Source organism: Cynocephalus volans, chromosome 8 (assembly GCF_027409185.1).
Source record: "Cynocephalus volans isolate mCynVol1 chromosome 8, mCynVol1.pri, whole genome shotgun sequence".
Lineage (NCBI taxonomy): Eukaryota > Metazoa > Chordata > Mammalia > Dermoptera > Cynocephalidae > Cynocephalus > Cynocephalus volans.
Window position 1 is genome coordinate 37309107 of NC_084467.1, and position 19231 is coordinate 37328337.

The following is a 19231-nucleotide window of genomic DNA, read 5'->3' on the forward strand; positions in this document are numbered from 1 at the left end:
CCCTTGACTTGGTGTTATCAGCACCATGCTCTCCCGAATGAGCCACAGGCCGGCCCTCCCCCAAGTTAGGACTGGGCAAGTTGCAGTGTTTCAAAGTATGTGATCTCAGTCTAGATTAATTCCAACTGAGAAAAGGAGTACATTTTTAGAAATACGTTCTGAGAAGGCTAGTAAATGGCAAAGCTCAAATCTCAACTCCAAGTTTAATACTTTTGCAATATATTAGTTCATTTTATAGTATTTCATTGATTCTAAGATGCACATTTTTTTCACATTTTAAGAACACTGACAGGATTCACAATCAAAGGAATGTCGTAATTTAACTGGAAAGTTTTCTCTTATTAGTACACAAAATGTCTTAAAATAGATGCCATCTTATATTCAGTGTAGTAGTATTTCTTACTGTTCTATCCCAACTGCCATTGCCAGTTTGCACATGGATTGCTTATATTACGGGCAGTAGGGACTATATATGCCATGGCAGATAAGGTCTCTGCCTTCCTGGCCTTTAGAATCTAGCAAATGTCTTGCTAGTCTGTCTTTAGCCTCTGCTCCCTCTGGTTCAGTACCCACACTACCAGTTACTCTTCTAACATGCAATCAGGCCTATTACTCAACTCTGCTTGTCTCCCATTAGAGTCCTCTATATCCATTAGGGACTAATTACTGTAGGGAAAGCCAAAGGATGCCAGTGCGAGATGTCTGTTGTTAAACTTCTACTTGTCCATCAGATCTTACCCTGAAATTTCATCTTTTCTAACATAACTTTATTCTTTCCCCTGCTGGGCTGGGCACTCCTTGCATCCCCAAGAGCCTTACACAATGCCTGGGACATACAATAGGTGCTTGGGAAGTATTTATTGAATTTAAAAAAAAAAACTTGCCTCCACTGGCCACTCAACCAGCACTGACTTAAGTCTTTTTCCCTGCAAATTCTTATTCAGTGGGAAAACCGAGGCATGAATCTTCCTTAAAGTAGGTACACTGGTAAATACGTGGGCACTGAAAAATGGTTTCAGGAAGGAAACTTTGGTTCTTGACGTTATTACTGATAATTTATTGCACAGGTTTTTCTGCTTCAAAAAAGTATCTGCTAAAAGGAGAAACGTGTCTAAATTCAGATTCCCCCCCGACTTCTAAAAAATATTCCCCTTAAAAAATAATCTATTCAATCTAATAAAAAAATGCTTCTCACACAACACAATCCAAACTGATGCAAAATATTTATTCCAAGTTAGTTATTTTATGCAGTAGTTTTCCCCCTCAACAGACCTGTGATAACCACATCTTTTAAATCTGTAAATAATGTTATCAAAATAATCTTAATCTTTGAAATCTCACAAAAATTTATATTTTACAATCCACCCTGAATATCAAGGCTGCAAGAATAACACAACATATCCTATATCCAAATATTTTACAGCTGTACCCAAAAAGGAAAAAGAAAAAAAACCCAAAAAACCACATATGCTTGGTTAAGGCCTAAAGTTACCCGAGCAGCCAAAAATAAAATAAAATATCCAAATTATTAGCATTAATTTAATACAATTATAACTTCAATAGTCACTTTGTCATTGACAATGATTGCTTGAGCACAGGGGTGAGTGCCAAGGGCTGGTAGTAGGAGCTGCTGCTGCAGACCAGTGTCTTCTCCTCTCCGCACTGCCAGCTCCCACCTGTGCATCGCCCCATATATACTGTGTGTGTATATATATTTTAAAAATCTTTCCCACCACACAAACTTCTTTCTATTAAGCAGATAACAGGGAAGAACAACACAACAAAATGCTAAACAAGCCAATCGCTCTCTCTTTGGGATGTGATTATTTCCCTTGTGCATGAAGTATTCAACAATTCAAGAAAAGGAAAAGAATTTCTTTTGTATATTCCCTAAACATGCAAGCTGAGTTTACTGGGTCAGATTTAACTGTGAGCATTTATATGCCTACTTCCAGGCATCGTCATCTGATGTTTCACTGCTACTGGTTTCCGTGTCTGAGTCCTCAAACTCTGCTTTACAAGTGCTCCTCCAGGGGGAGAACAGTCTGGAACTGCGGCTCTGCAAGAAGCCATTCTTTCCAAAGCCATTTCTTCTCAGCTGTGGTTAGCACGGGAGAGAGAGAAAAAAGAAAAAGCATCAACAACTACACTGGCCTATGGGAACTGGGAAAGGCCAGGCATCAATTCGATTCAAGGTAGAATGTTGTTGGGAAAGTGAAGGAAAATGGTCCAGGCCCCTCAGATGTTCAGAATCTTGCCGAGCATTTGATGTAAATATGCACGTGCGCCCAGGTGTTCCTTGGTTATTGTCTAATGTAATTGCGCATGTGCACCCAGGTGTCCTGGGTTATGGACTTAAGTATAAAGGATGAGTGGTTCTGATCCACAGTGCCCCTCATCCCCAGGGGGGCCATAGGGAGGCCACTACAGCTGCTGGAGGCTGCTGCTGCTGCAGACTGAGCTCATGTCGTCTGCCAATGGTTCCCAGGATCTGTCCCAATTACCTAGCATGGACCTGCATGTGAGGGGTCTGGTGACCTAGACTGTACAATGGGTTTGAAGGGTCTGAGCCCTAGCTCTGACAATATAAATGGAAACTTAGTATAACTAAAATAATGAAACATTTTGGCTTTAGTTAAGATTTGCCTCAGCCCAACAACTGGTGTAGTAGTGTAGCTTTACAAATGTACAGGGAGCCTTTCTAAGAGATAAGATCTCTTACAGAAATGCTTTTTCAAACTTTGTGCAAATTAATCATCCAAGGATTCTGATTCAGTATGTCTGGGGTGGGTTTTGAGATTCCCTATTTCTAATAGAGTTCTGAGTGGCAAGGTCTACAGGACTTAACTATGATTTATGCTTTAAATATATGCCAACAGAATGTAAGCTCAATGAGGTTTGTAGAAACCCCATTTGTCTTGTTCACTGTTGTAAACCCTAGGATCTGGCAATGTTTTATTCAGAGAAAGAATCCAAACATTTGTTGAATAAATTCATATAGGCCATTTGGCTTATTAGCTCTGGCCAGAGCACTAGAAGAAAAACTACAGGACTAGAAGCAGAGAGCAAGATGAGCCTCCTTCCCTAAAAACCAGACCATAACTTTAAATGCAGCCTTGTGGTTCTGGTAAGGGTTAGAGTGGTGAGGGTGAAAGAATAAACTTCCTCGAAGCTGCTAATCACTGACCTGGTTTGTATTCACCACTGGAAATCCCCACTGCCCAGGCAGAGTTAGATGCTCTACTACATTTCTACTAAGGTAACTTACTTTTTGTTTTCCAAGGTCTTAAACTAGCGTAAACTAGAGCTCCCAAAGGGCAAGAACTGTCCTGACTCCTTTCTCTGCTAGTCATTAACTAGTCTCCAGGAAACGCTTTAACATACCTGCTCTGTCTTCATGTGGAACTCTTTGAGCTCATCTTCTGTGAGAGGAAGGCAATTCTCATCATTTTCAGGATATTCCTGCCATCCCATTGCTTTTAATAACCTGGTGGAGACAGAGGGACAGGCAAAGAAAATATGACACCATTAAGCCTAAGAGGCAGCCACCACTTTCCACAGAAAACCTTCCTGCCCAGGGGCAATGGATGTTAGAGAAGGAACTTTGTTTTCTTCTCCCCAGTGAGACAAGCTTTAATTATGGCTACTCATGTGTTTCTAATTAAATGAGGGATCTCCACAGTTGAGAGAAAAAAGTTATAGAAGAGACAGTAGAAGCAGAAACCAAGACAGCATAAAGAAAAGAGCCAAACCATAAGGGCTCTCTTTCTCATAGATCAAAACAGAGGAAGAAATCTCTCTTTCGTTCCTTGTGAGCAAATTAGCATATCTGCACATATCCCTGAGCCCTCTTTCAATTTCATGGCATTTTGGACTCCCTCATAACTTTGCTGACCCCTAAAGTTCCTCTGGATAGGAGCTTCCTTTCAGGAAGGTACTGCCATACTTGGCAGGCCCCACCTGTTATCCAGTTGTCCAGAAAGCTGGATGCTCTGTGTTCAAGGCTCTCATTTACAAACCAAGTTGAATCTCATCGCTTCTCGGCCTTTTGGCTAAGATCAAGTGCATGGGGGTCTCATGCTTCCCAAAGCTCCTTAAAGGGGTCTTGTGGTAACTGCTCACTTGGGCCAGGAGGATCTAAGAGGCCAACACAACAGTCTCAGAAACAGACTCTCCTCTCCTTCCCTCTCTGACTGGAGCCATAAACTGAGTCTGAACTACATGAAAACCTTGGAGAGGAGATTGTGAAAAAGTTGACTGAGTCTGAGAGAGAATCCCCAGTGGGCAACAGGCCACCCACGGGCATACAAAGGGAAGAAGTTATAGTGCTTGTGGGTATTTCTGTTTGTATGCTGAACTTTATCTGAGATGTCTTCTCAAGTATGTTCAAGGTCCTTACAGGCCACACATGGCATGCCTTGTGATCCCATCCTCATCTACCTGTGCTCTGCTTCCAGAGAGTGTGAGAGCACCTGCCCTTCTTCTACTACCGGGAGAGCAAGACCATTCTGATGACAGCCTTCTTCTCCATTTTCCTTTGGTTCAGGTGTGCTGTTGTCCTCCAACTGCAATAAGGAAAAGGCAGGAATGACATGGTTTAACGATACTCTGTAGCAAGTTAAGAACCTACAAAACCAAGGAGCCAGAACCCAGGAAAGCACCTTCCAGAAAACAGCAGAACAAAGTCAGAGGATTGATAAATACTACCTGCTGTAGATTGGATGCCCCCCCCCCCACCTCACTGAGGTTTAATCCCCACCGTAACTGTTGGGGGTGGGAAATCCTATTAGTAATTGAAAGATGGGGCCTTGAAGAGGTCATTAGATTGTAGGACCATGCCATAATGAATGGATTAAAAATGGTGGTCATGGGCATGGTTCTGAGGCCTTTAAAAAGAGAGTGAATGAAGAAGTTAGTTTCTGCTTTGCCATTTTTGCAATGTGATACTATGCTGTCACTGTCGCCACCACCAAGGCCTTCACCAAATGTGTTCCTGGTACTTTGGACTCCCCAGCCTCCAAAAGTGTAAGCAATAAATTTCATTTTCTTTTTATTTACCCAGCTTCAGGTACTTTGTTATAAGCAACAGACACAGACTAATATACTACCCTTCACAAAAATTAACTCCAAATGGGTCACAGTCCTAAATGTATAACACAAAACCATAAACTCCTAAAGACAACACAGGAAAAAACCTGGAAGACCTTGGGTATAGCAATGACTTTTTAGATATGACTCCACAGACACAATCCGTAAAGAATAACTGATAAGCTGAACTTCATTAAAATTAAGCATCTTCTCTTCAAAACACACTGTCGAGAGACTGAAAAGACAAGCCACAGACCGGGAAGAAATTCTTGCATAAGACATTATCTGTTCCAAAGGACTGTTATCCAAGATATACAAAGAACCCTTAAAACTCCACAATGAGAAAACAAACGATTAAAAATAGGCAAAAGACCTGTAGAGACATAACCAAAGAAGATATAGATAGCAAATAAGTATATGAAAGGATGCTCCACATCATATGTCATCAGGGAAATGCAAATTAAAACAATGAGATACCACTACACACCTATTAGGAGGGCCAAAATCCAGAACCCTGATAACAAATGCTGGTGAGGACTTGGAGCAACAGGAACTTTCATTCATTGCTGGTGGGAATGCAAAATGGTACAACCACTTTGGAAACAGTTTGGCAGTTTCTCACAATACCAAACATACTCTTACCATACGACCCAGCAATCACACTACTTGGTATTTACCCAAAGGAGCTGACAACCTATGTCTACACCAACACCTGCACATAGATGTTTACAGCACCTTTACTCATTATTTCCAAAACTTGGAAACAACCAAAATGTCCTTCAGTAGGTGAAAGGTTATTAAAATAAACCCTAAATTAAAATCTCTGCTGAACAAAGTACTAAAACTCACTTTACCAAAGGCTCTAGAAGGCTGTTACTCTATAAACAATATATCTATATATTTTAAAATCTTGCTACATCTTTCTCCCTTAAGAAGGAGGTGTATATAACAAAGGCAAACACCTATGCTGCCCCAGAAAAACCCTATGCTCTTACATCCTCCAGCTTGTCACAGTCTCTGTTCTCTGAGAAGTCTCCATTGCGGTCATCCTTCAGAGTCTTCAGGAACTCACTCTTCCTGTCGGTGGTTCGGCGAGTCAACTTGGTCAGACGAGAGGAGCCAATCTCAATTGGAGGGGTGGTGCTGGAGGGACTCTGGGCAAATACAATAAATAGGTTGCTCCTGACAGCAAAGATTAAGAACTGGGATTCTCTGGGTCACTTTTACATGGCACTGATTTCCAGAATCTGGTAGCCTATTTATCGATCTGTCTTTTACCAGAAATAATCCTTTTATTTTACCAAACTTCAGTTTTGAAGGGTTTTTACAGTTAAGACTGGTTGGCTTATATAAGATCTCTTTAATCTCTCTACAGACACCAGTAGAGTTCCAGTCTAACACAGGCCGACCTTGGGGCCGACCTTGGTCTACCACAGAACATTTACCCCACCCAGCCACTGTCCACTTTTGGATGCTAATGGAAACATCAGTAAAGAAATGACACTGAGCTAGGCATAACTACCAAAAAATGCATTACAGCTGTACATATTACACTGCATATCTTAATGTAAGTAAATGGGAAATGGCAACTTTAAAAAAGGCTGCCCTGCTTTATCCTCACTCACCTCTTTGGGAGAACTTAGAACTGTGCCACCAGCCAATACCACTGGTTTGGTAACAGAGATTGGACTGGTAAAAGCAGACTCCCGGCTAGAGGAAATGGATCCTGATTTGTGTTCCATTCTGTTAGTTTTCCATGCACAGGGCTACATGGGAAGAAAGAACAAAATCAGTCAGAACAGCACACAAACAGAAGCTCACCTTGTAAAATCATAAAGCAAAGAGTAAAATGTTATATGGGATCATGAGCTCCCAGACTTTACTTGTCTCAACATGTTTGGGAGGTATGCAACCTCTTTCTGAGGTTAAGCACTTAAAGAAAAAAAGGCAAATGGGAAAAAGAAGAGCCATGAGATATTAATAGGTATTTCTCAAAAGGAGACCTCTAGTTCAATAAGCCTGGGAGGGGTGATCAAAGTTCAACAGGTAGCTTTACTGTGCTACTTTTCAAAGCATTTAACTGCATCTATGAGTTTGAGAGGCAGATATATAGTATTTTCAAAACTTATGTGACCCCAAAATGTTTTCTTTCATAGCATGTTTGCTAACCTCTGATGTAACCCAGACATTTCACAAAGGACATCAGAAAAATGCTGTTTTCAAGGAAGTCTGATGGCAAGGCTTGGGCATTGTAAATTGCTGGCCAATCCTAGTTTTGTCCAGAGAGGCACTTCTTTAACACAGCCTTGTGGGGTCTGGGCCCATTCTGTCACTCTGGCCATGGCTCCAACTATGATGGCAGCATAGTAGAGCTGGAATACTCCATTTTTTTTTTTTTTTTTTTTTTTCTGAGCCAATCACACTGTCTGAGAAGACCAAGGAAGATGAAGCAGGTCAATAAAGTGGGGCCGAAGCAACTGAGAAATTTCTATTTTTCCAGAATGAAATAATCAGAACCAAGAGACCTCCAGGACAAAGGAATATAGTCTGAGTGAAAAGAATTTCTTTCCTGGGTGTCTTCTTGGTTGAGGGGTACTAAAGAGGACACAATACCTTTAGGAAGAGAATTAACTTTTACTACATATCTGCCATGTACCAGGTGATTGCCACACTTTTATTTGATTCTTACATCCATCAGGTAGTAATTATTATGTTGACTTTTTATAGAGAATGACACTTAGGGATAAGAAAATCATGCAATTTGTTCAAGATTACCCAGCTAGCACATGATATTTGCTTTTTCAGTATCCTACAAAGCCTCCCCTCCAAAAAGAACAAGCAGATAAGAGAGACAGTAACTAAACTGGAATGAAGATTAATACTTTTTTTGCACTGATGAGAATCTAAAGAGGGTTGCTTGTGTTAGGTTAACTACCAAAGATGATTTGTGGCTTCCCTGGAGTTGTAGAGGGTCATGAGATACCTTATATTTCTTTTATATTGCCACCTCAGAGCACAGAAATGCGTGGGTTTCTGCAGCAGTAGTATGTAAGGTTTACCAGACAGTCTTATATGCAAAAGGATACCTACATTTCCACCCAATTTTACTGCAACTTCATCTTAATTTTCAGAAACTTAAACACTGTGGTATAATAGCTGACTGTCATATATTTGTATATATTTTATGTATGTAAAATCCCCTAAAATGAACTGTGTATCAACCACAGTTGTTTTTTTTTTAAATGTCCTCTCCTTTCCTCTAAACTCCAAATCAATCCCAGCTCCACCTCAATTGATCTTGTCTTCTCCTAGTGAACAGAGAAGTCTGAAGTCAGTGGAGCCAAACTTTTCCAAATCCCCTCCTTTTCACCTCAAGCCCAAAGGAACTTCTCCCATTCTACATCTGTTTGTTCTTTTTCCTTTGTGAATATATCAGTTATTTCCCCCTTGCATCTTTAATCTCCTGCTCTCTAATAAGTTATTCTACTTTATCTTCAAATATGCTAAACCACTAGAAAAAAGCTAAACAGACTTAGTTCCCTCAATCTTATACCCCCATCCTTTTATTGTCAACCTTTTCTAAATAAGTCAGTTTCAACTATCCTTCAATTGCTCGTTATTGCTTACTACTTAGTTGCATGCCTACAATACCCACACCTCTATCCCCATTTCAGTAAAACAATTCTTTCATAAATAACCCAAAACCTTGTCCTCATATTAAAAAGGCCAGCTCTTAAAAATATGACTTATTTGGGGAATGAGATATTGCTCATTACCAATCTTTTCTGAACCTGTCCCATTTTCTCTTGATTCCTTACTGCTTTCACTCTCTAGGTTCTTATTTAATCCCCTCTATTCCTTTCAGTCTTTTCAATGGACGTAGGCATTCTACAATGTTCTAGCCTCAGTACTTTTCTTCTGCTGTAATCTGTCCTAGGTGAACTTCATTAGAAAACCTAGTTATTTGTAACTGTTTAATCAGTTTAAATTTTTAAAATTATGTAGATAATATGTAAAACTATCTCTCTGCTCCAACCTCTCTCCTGAGCTTTTATAAACCCCTCAATGAAGTCTACCTTCCTCATCACTTCCCACATACCAACCATACTTAACCACTTGCCTTCACCCATACATAGTATATTCTGCCTTCATTCTGGGGGTAACAATAGGTTCCCTCTGCCTAGAATGCCCCACTTTACTTGCTCTCTAACAAACTCCTACTGTTTTTAAAGTTCCATTTACTGAGTAATTAGGATGTGTCAGGAACTATATCCCAAGTACTTTTAAAACTTTAATTTCACTCTTTTACCACAATTATGTGACATATAATTAGCTCCAATGTATTGCTGAGAAAAGTTCAGCAAAATTAACTTGCTCAAAATCATAGCCCTAGAGAATGGCGCAAAGATTCCAACTTAGTCAAGTTTGGCTCCAAAGCCAGAATTCTCAACTGCCTCTCCCCTCTTCATCCTTCAAGATGGGGAGTCCATTCTGGAATATTAGAAAGAGCTGTGTTTTTTTTTTTTTTTTTTGTCTTTTTCGTGACCGGCACTCAGCCAGTGAGTGCACCGGCCATTCCTATATAGGATCCGAACCCGTGGCGGCGGCGGGAGCGTCGCCGCACTCCCAGCGCCGCACTCTCCCGAGTGCGCCACGGGCTCAGCCCAAGCTGTGGGGTTTTTTTTTTGCGGCTTAAACAAGAGAAATTTATTGTCCCACAGTTCTGGAGGCTAGAAGTCAGAAATCAAGGTATTGGCAGGGTTGGTTCCTTCTGCAGGATGTGAAGGAAGGGTCTGTCTCTTGCCTCTCTCCTTGGCTTGTAGATGGTTATGTTCATGTTCACACGGCATTCTCCCCTTATGCATGTCTGTACCCAAATTTCCCCTTTTTAGGGCAGCAGTCATATTAAATTAGGATCCACTCAATGACCTCATTTTAAATTGATTACCTCTGTAGATCCCCTATCTCCAAAAAAGGTCATATTCTGGAGTCCTGGGGGTTAGGACTTCAGCAGATGAATTTGAGGGGACACAACTCAACTCACAACAGTATCTCTTCCAGCCTTTGAACATTGTTGAGTCTGTACGCACCAGGCTGCCCTGTCCAAGCTGTGGTTTTGAAGGTAGACAGATCTGGTTTAAGAGTCCTGACTCTATCACTTATTAGCAATGTAATCTCATATTACATAATTCTCTGCATCCCTGGATTAAAGAAGCAATGCTTTAACAAGTGTAAAAGGCCTAGCGAAGATCTTGGAACATAGTAATATGTCAGTGAATGGCAGTTCTTCTTCCTTTATCACATATTTGAACCCAGTTATCTGTAAAGACTTTGAGGACCCTCCCCAGACAGAAGTACACAATTATTTTTTATATCTGTCTCTTCACCAAACAGTGAACTCTTTGTGATTAGAGACCATGTACTATTTTGTGCTTCTAGTGACACCAGTGTTTAGTATGTAGATACTCAATGTTTAACAAATGTTGCTAACACAGATAAAAGATTTATGAGATCCTTGAGGACACAATGACATTGTCTTACTCGTTTTTATGGTTTCTATAGTCTAACAAAATGCTTGTGGACATCTCAGATAAAGTAACACTTACGAAAGCTCTTTAAAAACTCTTAAGGGGCCGGACCCGTGGCTCACTCGGGAGAGTGTGGCGCTGATAGCACCGAGGTTGCGGGTTTGGTTCCTATATAGGGATGGCCAGTGCACTCACTGGCTGAGTGTGGTGTGGACAACACCGAGCCAGGGGTTACGATCCCCTTACCGGTTCAAAAAAACCCCAAAAAACTCTTAAGGAATAGGACAAACATAAGGTATGCTGGCATGTTGGGAATAATAGCTAATATTTATTGGTACTTACTAAATGTCAATTTTAAGTACTTCATAAAATTTTCTCATTTACTCCTCACAAAAAAACTTAAAAGTGTGGGTATTATCACCCTATTTCATAGATGAAGAAAAAGACTGAGAAGAAACTTGCCAAAGATCACATCACAAAGAAGGAGCAAAGTAGAATCTGTTTACTCTAAAGCTCTATTGTTAACTTCCATGCTAGGTTTGCTCACGCTTTATAATTGTTCTCTTTACCTGAATTCATATTCTTTCCCTTCTACATCGAAGGAGAAAGTATCCTAAACCCTTTTCATAGATAATTCCACTAGTCACTTGGTTTTATTCCCATTCATTTCTTCTTGGCCCATGATCCTTTAATGACCTCTTCTTTTTCAAGTATATTTCAAATTGCCCCCACTGTCTTCTTCCTACAGATTTCCTTCATCTTTTTCATTTAGCTTTACCACCATATACCTATATTCTAGTTCCTTTTACTGTCAAGTCTCAAAGGAGCCCCTACTTCCACTTCTATCCACATAATTCCAGAATACCTCGAAATCTTGTTTCAGCCCTACTTTATTCTCATAAAACCTCAACTCAAAGGTCACCAAAAACTTTCCAATTGCTAAGGTCAAAAACCTTATTTCAGTTATTTTCTTCAACTTGCTAGTAGCAAACGACAAATGTTGACAACCCCTGTTGCCATTTTAAACTCTCACCTGGATTTCTGTGATAGCATATCATACATATTTTCTGTCTGAACTACAATTTCTCTGTACTATTGCCTATGTTGCTATTTTCCCATTATTTTTTCTTCTTCCTCTATCCTCTTTCCTTGTAGATCTTATCCATCCTGAAAGCTTCACTCATTATCAGCTTTAATCATCATCACTAGAAATAATGACTCCCAGTCTTGATATTTCTTAAGCTCCAGTGCTACCAGGAATAATTAAAATAGTTCATTAAACTATACCTCATTTTTGGGCTGGGGTTGCTTCCAAAAAACAAACAAAACACAACTGTACCTAAAACATGCTTAGTGCTTACTGGTTTTAGAACTTTTATTTAACTACCTCTTCTCCTATGATGTACAACACTCTCCAAATTCTTCTCTCTATCCAAATCTGCACCATCCTTCAAAGACCAGTTCAAATTACAGTTTTTCAGTAAAACTTCCCTGATGATCATAGTCTGCACTGATCTTGCTCCTCTGAACTGTGTAAATAAATAGTGTTTCATTAATTTAATTAACCCAAATCTGTTTAGGATGCTATTAGAATCTGTTTACTGTTTTATTTCATATATAATCACATGACCTTCTACATTGTTATATACTGTCATCTTAATTAAACTTTTAGCTCATGGAAGGTGATAACTGATGCTGTACTTCTTTGTATTGCTAATAAGCACCAAACACAGTGCAAGCACACAATGGAAAGTGAATTAATGCTGACTGGTTTGTCTACTGACACAGTAAATTCTATCTGTTTCCTTACAGTGGCTGAAACTCGTTCAAGCAATTATGATGTGCTTACATAGGAGTATTAGGGATACAAATATAGGAAGGACCTGAAGCCTTCCATTAAGGAGGTTACAACCAAGTGAAGAAACAAATAGATGCAATAAAGTGTTTCAGCTATTGTGGTAAGAGACACAAGAGTGCTATGCAATCACAGAGATATAAAGATTAATTAGATCTTTAAATGTACATGATGGAAACAAATTCACAGAGAGGAAGGCATTAGCCTGAAGAATAATTTTTTTCCAAGTAAGAGAAAAAAGGGGCAGTAAGATGTAAAAGATGGTTGGGACTCAGGCTATGAAGAATAACACATGTCACTGCTGAGTAGTTTGGAAACTGTGTTATAAGACCAGGGATTGGCAAACTATGAGCCATGAGCCAAACCTAGCCTGAAGTGTTTTTGTATGGCTCACAAGCTAATAATATTTTTACATTTTTGAAGGGTTATTAAAAAAAGAATATTTAATATGCAACAAAGACCATACATAACCAGCATTTGGCAGTTCTGTGGAAGATGAATATAGGGAGATGAGAAAATAGAAGGGTATGTTACAATATAGTAAATGTGATGTGACAAGGTCCTAAACAAGGACAGCAAAGAGGGAATAACTGACAGGAACTTTGTAATTGCTTGGCTGAGGGGAATGAGTGAGGGGAAGGAAAACAGCAGATAAGATATTCAGCTGACTGCTCAGATGAATGCTGATGCTATGTATTAATGGAAACAGCAAATCAGGAGGAGGAGGTTTATGAGATGAAGATAATAAGTATGAGAAGCCAACTAAAAAATCCATCTGGCAGCATTAGAGTCGGGAGACAGAGTACAATATTCTATATATAACAGGTACTAAGTGAGTATCTGGTGAATAATTTGACAGGAAAAAACACATTTACTAAATTTTTTTTTACTTATTCCCAAACATCTGCTGTACAATGACTCTAAATCATACCTTGGAAGGGGGTGGTGCAGGCTTAGGAACCAGGTTCTTATAGACACTTGGAACCATGGTTGACGATTTATTCCCATTTGCATGGTGAGACCCTGGTGAAGTGAATGCAGCAGAGAAGGCAGCAGCAGAATCCTCTTTGGAAACTTTTTTAATAACTAGCATCTTAGAGGGTTGCTTGGCACTAGGTGGGTTTTCTGTGAAATACAAAAGTACAGAGACAAAAGAATGTCAAACCTGTTGCATAACATGAAGCATAGTTTATACAAAGGCCTCACCTTCAACAAAGAGCTGACAGTTGGGAGCAAGGTACAAACATTTCCTGTTGTGCACTTAACTAATACTCTCAAAAGTGATACTACTCGGGAACTACAGGAAAAAATGCAGCATACAAAGCACTTAATACTAAATTCATAAATCAGCCAGAAAGCCCAAAGATGTTAACAGTCCTTCAGGGGCACAACATATCTAATATATAGTGTGATCAGTCAGGCATGGACCAAACAAGAATATATCCAAGGGTAGCAGCTCCTGTCAGCATGAGAACGGAGAGATCAAGTAATTAGGAAGAAAGGTGTGCCACGGGATCTTCTGATGAGGCAAACTGGAGCAAAGTGATATAACATTAACAAAGAGAAGAAGGTACAGCAATCACCCTCAAAACTATAACAATGGATCCAAACCATTGCTAAAGCTTTCCCAATAATATGTCTAGCTACTGAACATGTCTAATGAAGGAACCAGCAGAGTTCAATTTGTAAATGCCAAAGATCCCAATGCCACAAATCAGTTTGGTTTGAAATACACTGATTCATACCTGTGAATTTTTTGTAAATGTAGTTATTCCGAACATATACATACGAGGGTACTTTAAAAAGTTCATGGAGAATAGAATTAAAAGGTTAACATGAATCTTTCCATGAACTTTTTGAAGTACCCCCATATAAACATGTGGGCATTTATATAGGTTTCCACCTTGTCCTATACAACAGCTTCATTTATAATTGCCGAATAAGATAAAAAATCCACAAGTTGGAACCTGATTGAACAAAACGGTGTATTCACAGAATGTGGTATTACATTACCTTTCCTTTTTTTTTTTTTTTCTCTGACTGGTGAGGGGATCACAACCCTTGGCACCGTGCTGCCTATGCCATGCTCAGCCAGCAAGAGCACTAGCCATCCCTATATAGGATCTGAACCCGCGGCCTTGGCACTACCAGCGCTGCACTCTCCCGAGTGAGCCACAGAGCCGGCCCCACATTACCTTTCAAAGAACACTTCTGATGGGCTAGTTGGTTAGAGTGCAGCCTTATAACACTACGGTCACAGGTTTGGATCCCCATACTGGCTAGCCACAAAGGAAACACCCAAAAAACCCCCAAAAATCAAAGAACACTTCTGAAGAATATTTAGAAATATGGAAGAATGCCTAGGACATACTGTTATGTATACCAACTATATATTTAAGAGATAAGCATAACACATAAAAAATAATTATTATAAGTGAATCTTCAAGTTAATTAAAAACTTTTTTTTTTTTTGTGACCGGTAAGGGGATCACAACCCTTGGCTTGGTGTCGTCCGCACCGCGCTCAGCCAGTGAGTGCACCGGCCATCCCTATACAGGATCTGAACCCGTGGCCTCGGCGCTCCCGGCACCGCTGCGCTCCCAGCGCCGCACTCTCCCGAGTGAGCCACGGGGCCGGCCCAAAAACTTTTTTAAAAAAATGAACTTTATATTATTCTCCCTTTACTTAAAATCTGCTTCCAAATTCAGGGCTCTACACACTCTCAGTTATCTCTCTTCTGACTCCACTTCCATGATTACATTTCAATGGTGTTTTGGGGGTAGAGTAACCTGCTATACTTGTAGACACTGAGGTTACTGAAGAATAGGTATTAGTTATCATGGGCAAATGGATAAGATGAGAAATAGATAAAGAAACAAAAAAGAGATAAAAATTTTTGCTTCCCTCTCTGATAAGAAAACATTTAACGTCGTGCCTATAAAATGGCAAAATCTACCTACCCCACACTCCAGAAGGGGTCCCAATAGGTCTGCATGGCTGATTCTTTTTGCCAGCTTCTGGATTCAAAGAAGGCTAGGAAAAAAGGGATATGAATGGTTGATATAGAAAGCTGATCATTTTGGCACTTTTCACAAAGTAGTCATCACCATGGAACCTACCAAATAATTACATACTAGCAGCACTTATTAATTTAACGCTGTATTCAGAATTATAACAAACAAAATAGAAGATGTTGAAATGCAGTATCAATTGGCACTAATTTAATCTTAAGCTCTCTTGAGTTCCATTTCCTTTGATCTAAGAGGAATTAATTTTTTTAAATACACAGACTAAACGTGCAAATTTCCACCTTCTTATAAAATGTGTACGCCAAGTAAGGAGGCACAAGGGCCAGCCCATGGCTCACTTGGGAGAGTGTAGTGCTGACAACACCAAGTCAAGGGTTAAGATCCCCTTACTGGTTGGTTATCTTCAAAAAACAAACAAACAAACAAACAAAATAACCAAATAAGGAGGCACAGAAAGCTGAATGAACAAAAATGTGAATCCTTTTCTCATATTTAAGGAGACAAGATAGTCAGTGAAGTGTGTAGTATTCACTGCATTTCTACGACTGCTTTAGGGCAGAGGTAGATCATGTGCCAGGAACTGTGGTAAGGATAAAAAGGCAATTAAGACAATTAAGAAGAGCCCCTTTCCTCATAAGGGTCACAGCCTCACTACAAAAATAAACTTGTAAACAAGTAAGTACAATAAAAGGTTACAAGGACTATGATAAAAATTCAAGTTAGGGAAGAAGGAGTACTCAAGGAGGAATGACAATTTCACCTGAAAGAGAAGTGATATCAGAAAAGGTTTCATTACAGGTGCTCACAAACAAGAATCCTTAAAGACAAACTCTAGAAAATGGGTGATTCCAGGAATAGAAAATTCAAGGAACACCAAGACAGGAAATCACGAAGAATAACAGAATATTCTGAGATTTAACAATAGTTCACCATTAGTGCTAGGGAAGAAGGGAACCCTTCTGTGGGGAAAGAGGTGTCTTGCAAAGTAGTCAAGAGCCAGCTTGTAGAGGTTCTTTTAAGGAGATTAAATTCTATTCTGTAGATAATGAGGATCCATCTTTCATGCATAGAGTTACTATGATCCAATCACCGATTTACAACAGTCTGGCAACAGCTTGAGGGATAGATTTAAAGGGTTTAAACATCAACTAAGAGAGAATTAGGAAACCAATTCAATAGTCCAGGAGAGTATGAAGGCAACAGGAGTAGAGGAAGAGATGAGGGGAAGGATGGAGAAGAGTTAAGAGCAATAAACTAGACTTAATAACTAAGTATATAGGGGGTTTGAGGATGACACTGGTATCTAAGCCCCAACTTTACAATCTGCTAACAGGGTAGGAAATTGGCTTTTCAGCATAACTGCCTGTGAAACATTAAACAAAAAGATGCCAAAACTCGACTACAGAGCTTCTAAATCAAAATCTCAGATTGGGGTGCCACCAATCAAGGTGAAAACCACTAGAAAAGGACAAAAACAAATAAAACTGCCAACTCACTATATAAACAGACAAATCAGCAACAGAATACAAAGGACAGAGAAATAAATCTTTTTGTAGAGGGGATGGCATAGTAAGGCAGAAGGAGATCCTATGAATAAAGGCTGTGATCGTTTTCTTATTTTAATAGGTATGTGTTGTTAATAATATTCTATCTAGGGTTCTTACAGATACTCCTCCCATTTATGCCATATTTTTGACCTCTTTCTGTTGATTTTAAAAACATACAGTTTAAAAATTCTTTAAAATAGTAAAATATAAAGACACAGATAAATAACTACACAAAACAAAGGAATAGGTTAATGTGCTAAAGTTCATGTAACCATCACCAGGTTTACACAATAGAACATAACCGGCCAAACCAGAAACACTTAACAAGCCTCATCACCCAAAAAAAATCCCTCCCTCCCTTCTAAAAATAACTACTATCTTAACTTACCGTCATCACTTCTTGCTTTTTACTAACCAAGTGTGTATCCCTCAACATTATAGTTTTATTTTGCTCCCCAAAAAATCTTAACTCTTAATCTACAGGTTACTTTTAAAACTCTTATACCTCTTTATTTCCTATAAATTGGGAGTTGGTTCTAGAGGCTATAGAATCCCTTATTTTATCTTTGACAAGGCAACTTCTTGGTAGTTTTGTGTTCTTCCATTAGAAGACACATAGCATCTGGTTGTGTTTCTTTTTGGGATGGGGCAGATGTTGATGCCCACAGCAAAAAACTATTAACTCAATACAAGATGCAAAACAATGGTCTAATTTTATAATTACTCTTTATAAGTTAATATACTTCTATAAAAAGGAGCTTCCTCTCATCTACTATTTGGCAATTCAGTGGCAACAGTTCATACTGAAAAGACAGGATGCACACTTGCTCCTACTAAGACAGAGGTATCACTGTGAACTCACAGATGTAACCACATTTGATATGATTCAAACACTTGCAGTTATTATCTTTAATTGACACATAGAATTGTCCCATGTTTGACCAGTGAGAACCTCTTCAGTTTGGCTTCTGAATTCTTTTAATATAACCCTAGTAGGCTTTAATTACTTCTCTGCTATCTAGTAAAGTATTCCAAACTAATTTTATAAATATCCTGCCCAGAAATAGTATTTCAAGACCACAATCTAGGGACTAGGGCTGTTCATTGCTATGGGTAGTTCATTGTTTTTAGGTCTTTTCAGTGAATAGAGCTTGGGAGGAAAATATATATGTTTCCCCAAAGGTAAAACACCTCATAACTTCTTGCTGATATTTTCAATTCAAATTCATAACCTTGGGGTTTTTACTGAACATCTATCTTATATTTGTATTTCCTTTCTTCTACAGAATCCTGATCCTCAAAGACACAAAAGATAGACTATCACATTCAATCGCTTTATTCCATATTATACACAACAGTCTCAGAATAACAATGTTAATATTTCACCAATCTGATTACTAAAATATTAATTTTTTGGACATAGTCTCCCTATTTTCCCCATTAAGAACAGTTATATTGTATCTAGATTATCAGAGCACACAGCTATTACATGCTATATTCTCTTTTAACTTTCATTTAGTCTTAGTTCTGCAATTAACCATATATTTAATATTTACCATCATTCCTTTTTTTAGTATCTTTCTGGTTAATTTGAAGCTTGTTCTGTAGTACTTTCCTCAGGGAAAGTCTTGGGAACAGCATTGTCTGTGACCTTTACATTGGAATTTTTTTTCCCCCAAACTTCTGTCATTTTTTCTCAATTTTAACTTTTTATCGATCTGTTTCTCCCTCATTTAAAAATTTTTCCTCTTTTCTATTTCTTAAAAAATGTTAGTGTTCATTCTCTCGTGTTCTTTCTTTTTTGACCGGTGAGGGGATTGCAACCCTCAGCACAGTGTTGTCTGCACCATGCTCAGCCAGAGAGCGCACCAGCCATCCCTATATAGGATCCGAACCCGCGGCCTCGGCACTATCAGCACCGCACTCTCCCGAGTGAGCCACGGGGCCGGCCCTCTCGTGTTCTTTCTTGTTTAGTCATCATTTTCTTTTCTTTCCAGAGTTCTAGCAACTTATTTTGAGTTTTTCTGGATTATGGTTTTTACATATTGAAATAATGTAATGTTCTTTACATTATGTTGTTCATTTTAATAACATTTAGTTAAGTTTTAAGATAGTGGTCACATTCTTATCTGTTTTGTGGACATGTCTTACAGGCATACTTTGCATTGTCTGTTGGAATGTTAC

At 39.1% G+C, this 19231-nt stretch overlaps 1 protein-coding gene across 6 annotated transcripts in view; it reads right to left on the minus strand.

The window, feature by feature from the left end:
* Positions 1–1202: 1202 nt before the first annotated feature.
* The window catches only part of GPBP1L1 (GC-rich promoter binding protein 1 like 1), a 54770-nt gene continuing 36741 nt past the window's right edge, over positions 1203–19231 (minus strand). For all 6 annotated transcript variants that reach the window (XM_063106492.1, XM_063106490.1, XM_063106491.1 and 3 more), the window contains 7 exons: positions 15432–15504; positions 13403–13596; positions 6714–6854; positions 6084–6242; positions 4441–4565; positions 3385–3487; positions 1203–2098 (listed from right to left, as the gene is read on the minus strand). In XM_063106492.1, coding sequence (XP_062962562.1) covers positions 1946–2098; positions 3385–3487; positions 4441–4565; positions 6084–6242; positions 6714–6854; positions 13403–13596; positions 15432–15504 — 948 coding nt within the window. In that variant the 3' untranslated portion in view covers positions 1203–1945. The remainder of the gene's footprint in view (positions 2099–3384; positions 3488–4440; positions 4566–6083; positions 6243–6713; positions 6855–13402; positions 13597–15431; positions 15505–19231) is intronic.